This window comes from Carassius gibelio, chromosome B11, assembly GCF_023724105.1.
Source record: "Carassius gibelio isolate Cgi1373 ecotype wild population from Czech Republic chromosome B11, carGib1.2-hapl.c, whole genome shotgun sequence".
Classification (NCBI taxonomy): domain Eukaryota; kingdom Metazoa; phylum Chordata; class Actinopteri; order Cypriniformes; family Cyprinidae; genus Carassius; species Carassius gibelio.
In genome coordinates, this window is record NC_068406.1 from 19,134,892 (window position 1) to 19,143,790 (window position 8,899).

Sequence of the window (8,899 nt, forward strand, 5' to 3'; positions counted from 1 at the left end):
GACTGTGTGGATTGTAAAATGGGGTTTACATACTCGAGGAACTCTGTGATGTATTTCCGACTACATTTGGACCACATCCAAGGATTGGTGTAATAGTTGAGCGTAGGGGCCATCACATGTTGCTGGTTCTTGGCTCCATCCTCCTTGCATTTGTTACTGTCATCGTGTGGCATGTTGAACCTAAGGGCATGATTGAAACACACACGCACACACACACACACACACACACAAACAGGCAATATGATGAGCAGGCTCAGGACACATGTAAGACTGACCAATATCAGGCATTTTCCCATTTATACCACAATCCTACGATGCAAACATTTTGGGGGGGGATTTGGAAATAAAACAAAGATTAATGGAGTCTTCCACTCTTTCTACTTCAAAATTCAACATTTATTTCAATGTATTACTTGAAGTATCTATCTATCTATCTAATATGATGATGGCAAAGGTAACCTAAATGTAAAAATAAAAAATGGGGAAATGAGAATGAACAATTGAAAATCCTAAAGAATTAAGGATATAGCAGTAAATATTTAGTGAATACAGCATAAAGTAAGGGTTAATTTTAGATCAGATTTTTCACCCGTTTTTTTATCGCCAACAAACTATTTATATCAGACTTAAATAGATCTTTTGCACACACCAACACACACACACCAGATATTGTTAGCAATATTGCCAGAATAAAAAATAAAAAACCTATGTCATTTGGCCACCAGTAAGGAAAGAAATAATCCCATGAGCAGCAGAACATATCAAATTCTGGGACAACCATGGGGAGAGAGGTGGTTCGCGCTGCATAGCACTGTACAGCACCAACACTAAATCCTCACTCAAGCACATGGCACTGATGTCACCACCTGCCACCGGATAAGAATGGAATTCAAAAAGAGTTTGTTTAAAGGCCTGTTAGATGTAATTTTCATTTGACTGTACATTGGCGTAGATCCATTTCCATTTTTTTAATATTTCTGCCAAGCTAAAATAGGAACACTGTTACCGACAGAATGTTTTACTGTAAATTTTACTGTATTTGACCATCATGAGACCACTGTATGAGCCATAACCTTATTTATTAAGATTATTCACCTCCAAGACTCTATTAAGCTAAAAAAAACAGAGTATTTCAGCAATGATGAGCAGACCTTGAGAAGTTGCACAGACTATTATCGAGTCTAACAAATGGCAATGACATCTCCCCAAAACATACCAAAAATAAAAGACACACAATTGAGAAATAGGGGAAAAGGCAGTGAAGAGGCCTGAGAAACTCGCAGACTGGTAGACCTTGAAGAAGTTCTACTACAAAAGTAGAACACAATAGTAGATAAATGATTTAGAGACAATTTAGTTCTAGGTATAATAAGAGCTCTTCTCAAGCAAAGTCAGTGTGACAAACAGCATTTATAATGTAGGAGATGTTACGGCTCAAAAAGTATTTGGACACTTAAGCCAGACTCAAAACTTAAAAATGCATAACTGTCATTGTGCTGGAAAGCAAAAAATGAACTCAAGTGGCACTTATGTTGAAGGGGGAAAGTATGCACACATTTACAAAGCGAAATATTTCACAAAAATAGTACTCACACATGGCCAAGCTCATGAGCGATGGTGAAAGCAGTACTGAGTCCATTATCCTCATTAATACTGCAACTTCTGTAGGGATCACAAACTGTACCCAGCTCAGCAAGACCTGAAAGTGCATGAGAGAACACCTTAGTTAAAACTATCAACTTTAATATGATCATAATCACCATTTTCACACAAAGATGATTTACCTAAAGTGTCACACTTGTCCCGGGCTCGACAGATGTCCTGCCTAAAATAAAAAAAGGACAAGGCTTCACAAATTTGGATACTCTTTTATATTGCATTTGTGTCTGTGCTGTCCTTTGTTTTCTTATTTATGCATGCATTCATGGCCTTGAAAAGTATAACCTAAGTAGTTGTAGAACCATAAATAATTACTTTGTTAGTGAAATCTTTTCTGTACTTTTTTGCTCAAGGTTCACACCAACTATATTGTTGCCAAATGAATGGCACCGAAATCATACTGTGGAGAGAAGGCACATAGCACAGCACATAGCACAACTAGACTTATCATATGTTTTGTATTCTACAACATCTGTGAGCAAAAAAATCTAAACCATTCCATAAATATCGCTCTTACCTTGTGATTAGGATGGCAGTGTCGTGATGCGAGTGATGATTGTCATCCGCGTGGTTTTGACTCTGCTGCCATATGCAGAAGTTTTTCAAACTGGCTTGTGCATTGAAAGAGATAGTGGGACCATCCTTTAGAAGACAGATGTTAACATTTTGAATATGGTTAAGGTTTAACTGTAAAAAAAATGCTTAAGTACATTTTAAAGGCAACCATTAATTACCACACTTCCACACAAAGAACTCTTACCAGCTCATTCTTTATGATGACCAACTTCACAATAACAATGTTAATCAGGTTTCCAATGCTGGGATCCTTATAGATGGAGGAAACCTATGTGAGAGAACACAGACAACTGGAATTCATTGTCAGGGTTTCATAAGTACTTTACAGCAGGGGTCTCAAACTACCGGCCTCAGAGAGTTTCAGCTGTTATTATATTATACACTACTGCTAAGCACTGTTCGGGGGCAGTAAGACTGTAAGAAATTGTACTTTTATCCTGCAAGGTTGCATTAAATTGTTAAAAAGTGACAGTAAAGGTATTTACAACTTTACAAATATATTATATAACTGGTTTCACCATTGATAAGAACATTAAATGTCTTTTTGAGCACCAAGCCAGTGTATTGAAATGGTTTTTTAATTCACATTTATTTTATTTTATTTGATCAAATACGTAGCCTTGGTGAGCATAAGAGACTTCTTTCAGAAACATTTTAGAATGTTTTTAAATCTTTTGTAATCACAAAATATTTCAATCAAAATATTATCACTCAAAATGTGAAAATACTCGGTAGGGTGGCTTTTACATTTGCGGTCTTTTTGATTTCTGAATTTCGGTACACAAATACCTCGTTGAACACACAATGTTAACCTCAGCTGTTAAAAAAAAAAAAATTCTTGGCCTTCGAGAACTAGCTTGTGCTGCCAGATCCTGCTGAGAATTCAGCCTTTGCCAAGATCAAAATATAGGTCATCTAACCTCCCTGTGAGTTCCAACGAAAAAGCATCTAAAGCATGCAGTCCATGCAACATACCTAATTTGATTTGTTTTATATTCAACATTCATCAAGTACGTCAGACATATTCACCCCATACTAATAATTTGTCCCTTAAGAGCATAGTAAGAGCAAGAGCATCAGCCCTAAAGCAAACCCAGACATGAACTCATCAAACCAGGAGACTATTGTTAACTGGACAGAACTTACGATTGACATCAGTGTAAGAATGTAGTGCTGGAGGTTGCTTCCATGATGTTCCACCATCTTGCTGTCTGCCACAACCATGACTTCAACAAAACGGGGGTAGGAGAGGAAACGCTTTGATCTCCGGTGTGGCTTGGAGTCACTGCTTTCATTAGCGGAGTTTTGCTTGTTTTCTGAGGAGGGGAAGGGGGCAGAGAAGAGTCTGGAATTAAGAGTCTCCAGGTCGGACAACATGCTTGAGGGCGACTTCTTCTTCAGTCTGTTTCTGAGTCTCCGGTGTGGCTCTTTATGACCTGCATTAAAAAGAGGAAAACAATACATGTTACGAAATAAAGTAAAGTGATTATGCATCAAATGAGGGTTAATCATTATCTATATTAAATTATAATATGGATTGTAGACAGGTGAACATTCATAAAAGTGAATGCATGCAACCTATTAGGGTCAGTAAAAGTTAGTTTGAACTGAAGACTGTTTCTAGAGTGCCAATCAGTCTACTGGTGTGATTTCCAAAGGATCTTGTGACACTGTTGACTGACAAAAAATTCAGCTTCGCCATCACAGGAATATACGGAGTTCTGCACATGACATGCAAGACAAAATAAATAAATTGTGCGCGTGATTTACTAATTCGTTCCCTCACTGTACTAAAACGTGCACACAATTTACTATTGCGTTCCCTCGATTTACTATTGCGTTCCCTCGATTTGCTAAATCGTGCGCATGATTAAGAAAATCGAGGGAACGAATTAGTAAATCGAGGGAACGCAATAGTAAATCGTGCACACAATTTAGCCTACAATTTTTTCCTCCATGTCTTGTGCGGGGCTCCGTAGGAATAAATTCCATTTTAAAATATGATAAATTGCAATAATATTTCACAAAAAAAGTGTACTAGGAATCTAAATTAATCCTATTCCACTAGATAAAAACAAAGCCACACTGGACCTTTCAATAAAACTCTTGCAAACTAAAATAAGTTCTTCTCCCAGCACTAATGCGGGCTAAACGTTTCCTTTACATAACACAATACCAACAGGATAATTAAAAAACCAATGCTGCTGCTGAGTGCTGTCAATACGCAGCAGCGTGTATTAGCCCTGTCCAAATTTATTTTTGTATCAATTAATTTACAAACACTTAAAACTGCCATTGCTTTACTAGAATGCATCTCACCACGTGGCTTTCATGGTATTGGGCTTTCTTGAGTTTCCTTATCTTCAGGCCACAGGAAGTGCAAGAGTCAACAGGATTTTGTACCAGTAAACTAAGATTGGAATGATACCAAGAACTTCCAAAAAGATTTTTCCGGTTCGACTTCTACTCAATGACATTTCAAAAAAGCAAAGGATGCAAAAGAAACCATGAATAGCACTATGAGTATTTGAATGCCAATGATAGCATATCCGTTTCCGTGCAGAAGCATTGTGCAGTGCTTATATTCATAATCATATTTAGATTTACAGAATTATAACTGGTTAACTTAATTATGCATTAGCATACCATTTGCAAAACTACATAGAAACAATATGGTAACTAAGTTTATGCTTCTTGTCTTGAATATGAGTCAGTCACTGAATCCACTACAGTAATGCAAGATCCAGAACGGTCCAGCACAGTTTTGTTATTGTTAATATTACTGACATTGGTTTACTTTAAAGTTTAAAATCAGATGTTTATCTCTCAAAACTTGTCTACTTGAAAGGTAAGATGTGCTCGTGTTCCTGTTTACCTGAAGTTTCACATGTAGTTGAGTTATCTACAGTCTTTTTTGAAGCATCTTTTCTGTACACGACATGAGGTTTGATGTGTTCTTCTTCATAATGTTCACCATTGTAGCTATGAAGGGGCTCCACAAAAAACTCCCCTTCTGGTGACCTGAAAGTGCCAAGCTAAAACAAACAACAAAGTTTAAATTGGTCTGCAGCCAGTGAAGTCTATAGACACATTCTGTGTGTGAATGTAAATTGCCCTTACAACTTCCCCCTAAGATTTGATTTACGTACAAATCCTAAGTGGCTGATGGAGTGATAAAATAAACATACATTGAATGCATATCAGTGTACTGGCCTCAGGGGGGTAATATATGCAGAATGTTGTTGATAACTATCAGAACATGCTGCTACACTTAAGAAGCATAACGTTTTAAAATGTGAATTTCCTGAAAGCCAGCGAGAAGCACATTGGTAAATGCTCTCCTTATCTTCAAGAAGAAACATGCTGAACAAGTTTAAGTCCGGATATTGTATTAAAGATAACACATTTTATACAAACTGTTTGTATACACCTGAGTATTAAGGGACACAAACTGGCCATCCCAAACAAGCCTGACAAACTTACTAAAAAATGGCAGAGATTCTGAATAAGAATACATGTGCTATAAATACCATATAACCATATAATCTCCCGGCTACAGGCCCTCTATACTGGGTCACCGTGATTTTGCCAAGTAAGACATGTCCTGGATCAACATCTTCTGATGATCCTGGATCAACATTATTTCCAAAAATATAGACTAAACCCAAATATAGACTAAACCTAACTGACCGTAAGCCTAAAACAGATATTTTCTGAAAAGTTATATCTTAATTCTGATTGGTTGATTGGAATGTTGACCAGGAACATGTTGTACTTGGTAAAATCATGCTCGCCCTCTATGCTGGGGGTAGTATTATCTAGGCAGGCAATCCAGACTTCATAGGTTCTAACCCTGAAAGGAATTATAAATGGATCATGTTAATTTTAGCATCGTTCAGCATCACCATCTAAATGTTTTAGAATTTAGAGCATGCATTGCCACGTAACAACGAAAGTACCACTAAATACTGTTTAAACAGGTTCTTTAAAACGCTAGTTCATTCCCAAGGCTACTTTTGATCTGTGAGAAACAGCGTCACATGGCGCGAACTCACGTTCACATCAACAGATGAGATGACATCGGAGTCCCATATATGGACTGCCATTGACGTCAGCACACTACTGCTGCTTATGCCACTGATAAGTGTGCGTCACCCAGCTCTTTTACAGAGCGTAATTTTGTATGATATACCTGCTTTTATAAGTTGAGAAAAAACCTTCGAAACGATCTGTCACAAAGTTGGTGCGCAATGTATCCAACTAATCATTTGCATCAAACTTCTTTGTGCGAGTGTGTGTGAGTAATTATGTAACCACATAGGAAGGATCTGGGGTGCATGAACATTTGCAAAGTTTGCCTCCCATAACGCATAAACTATGATAAAGATAATTATTATTAATAATATACGGTTATTAAACTCACCAAACCGGAGCAGAGGCTGATTACTGCGGTATGCTCCTGCCCAGCGTTCACATGTCCTTTATAAAAGCAGTGCTGATACTCCGTGTCCTCCTCCTCCTCCTCCCACTCTTCTGAATTATAACCTTCACTGGATGCTCCGAGTATCGTGACAGTGTAAACTGGCGCAATAAATCCCGACTCGAGAGTAAGATTAAGGTAATAGTCCTGCCCAAAAGCAGATATTTGGTAATAGACATGCGGAGAGGTCCAATGATGGGAGATGTTGCCGGTTACTGGGTCGGTACTCCGCTTTCTCCGCTTGAAGTGCACGCCCGTTGGCAGTTTGTCACCGGCTTCATTCACTCTGGCCGGAGTTACAATCTCATACGCGCCAAAGTGCGATAATTTCGCTGTGGTAGAGAACGGAGATTGAATAGTAAAATTAGTAACAACAAGCGAGGCATTCTATAAATGTCGTTCGCGGTGACTTGTAAAGTAAATATTTGTGACATTCTAGCATTTTTCTTTTTTTCAGGCAAACTGTCTTAATGATCAAGTAGCCTATTGCTCTGCGCGTCTATGTAACAAACAGGTAGCTAACAGGGTTGACAGTTTCACATTTTAATTTGGCATTACAAGATAGAGAAACTACACTTGCTAGAAAAACAATTTAATGTCGATATTTTCTGAAATATATCTACTAATCGTGGTAACAGGGTTGACAGTGTAAGATCGTATGAACATAAAAGATAAAGTGAGGAAAAAGTGAATAGGCTACTTAAACCTGTCCTGTCACTTTTTAGAAAGAGAATTATTCTCAAATAGTTAAATAGAATAGTAACAGGGTTGATGCATAACCTAGGAACAAAACTCAAAGTTTTCTTTTAAAAAATAAATAATTGTAAGGCTACAATACATACAAAATATATAACCTATAGAAAAATCTCCATCAAAATAGTTGCTAACTGATTTTTCCCCCTAAGACTCCACGAGATAAATCAGGTGTCAGTCAGTTACTATTACTCGAAGACTCTTCATACAGCGCGCTCTGAAGAAAGCAAGGAAAAGTCATTCATTCTCCGCGCCTCAAGGTTCTGAGTTGAATGAGAGAGTAAAAGATTACGAAAAGAGTCCGTACCTTTCTCTGAACCTGGCGGTGTCCCTGCTGAAGCTAGTGCATTCATAAAATCAGAGAGTAATACTAAAAAACTAAGTCCCCAGGAGAACAAAAACATGATTGTCCACGTAAAAAAAGCAAGCCCGAATTCAGTATTCCGCTGTTCCTTGAAGCCGCGCTCACCCCGGTATTTCTGCCGGACGGTTGCCACATCCAAAACTTTTCTCCTCTACTTTATAGACGTGACTTCCATGTCGCTAACAAACGCTCGGTCGGAGCTCTTGGTTTGCATGCATAATACCAGAAAGGGGGTCGATGCAACTGTGGTGGTCTCCAGTTTGCTGATTACTTTAGCCGAGACTTGGGCGTACTCTAAGAGACACCCCTCTCTCAGAAAGCCACTCCTGCCATGTGTCGCTAATGCAGCGTGCAGACTAAACTTCATTTTAAAATCACTGAATATGATACTCATAACGATCGTGCACACGTGCATTGTGTTCTTGTTCCTACTTCAGACTGTGCAGTTATGGCTGCATTCAGTTCATTTGCCTCTCTAAGATAGCCTCTCATAAGATAGTTCTTAGACTAACTGACGTTTACATTAATACAAACAGCTTTAGGTCAATAAATACACTTCTACATTTAAAGAGCAAGGAGCGCTGTAAATTTGACCACCTGAGCTTCAACATAATCTTGAAAAAAATATGACATGATATAGCCTACTACAGGTGCATCTCAGTAAATTAGAATGTCGCAGAAAAGTTCATTTATTTCAGTAATTCAACTCAAATTGTAAAACTTGTGTATTAAATACATTAAATGCACACAGACTGAATTAGTTTAAGTCTTTGGTTCTTTTAATTGTGATGATCTTGGCTCACATTTAACAAAAACCCACCAATTAACCATCTTAACAAATTAGAATATGGTGACATGCCATTTAGCTAATCAACTCAAAACACCTGCAAAGGTTTCCTGAGCCTTCAAAACGGTCTCTCAGTTTGGTTCACTAGACAAAAAAAATAAGGGGAAGACTGCTGATCTGACAGTTGTCCAGAAGATAATCATTGACACCTTCACAGTGAGGGTAAGCAACAAAAATTAATTGCCAAACAAGCTGGCTGTTCACAGAGTGCTGTATCCAA

At 38.0% G+C, this 8,899-nt stretch overlaps 1 protein-coding gene across 1 annotated transcript in view; it reads right to left on the reverse strand.

Moving 5' to 3' along the window:
• LOC127968554 (A disintegrin and metalloproteinase with thrombospondin motifs 9) overlaps positions 1-8,097 on the reverse strand; it is a 43,163-nt gene extending 35,066 nt beyond the window's left edge. Inside the window, exons 1-9 of the mRNA XM_052569835.1 lie at positions 7,776-8,097; positions 6,659-7,047; positions 5,111-5,270; positions 3,382-3,671; positions 2,420-2,503; positions 2,177-2,301; positions 1,785-1,825; positions 1,594-1,699; positions 34-180 (exon numbers count right to left, since the gene is read on the reverse strand). Of these exons, the coding sequence (XP_052425795.1) occupies positions 34-180; positions 1,594-1,699; positions 1,785-1,825; positions 2,177-2,301; positions 2,420-2,503; positions 3,382-3,671; positions 5,111-5,270; positions 6,659-7,047; positions 7,776-7,872 (1,439 nt within the window). The 5' untranslated portion in view covers positions 7,873-8,097. The remainder of the gene's footprint in view (positions 1-33; positions 181-1,593; positions 1,700-1,784; positions 1,826-2,176; positions 2,302-2,419; positions 2,504-3,381; positions 3,672-5,110; positions 5,271-6,658; positions 7,048-7,775) is intronic.
• Positions 8,098-8,899: the final 802 nt, after the last annotated feature.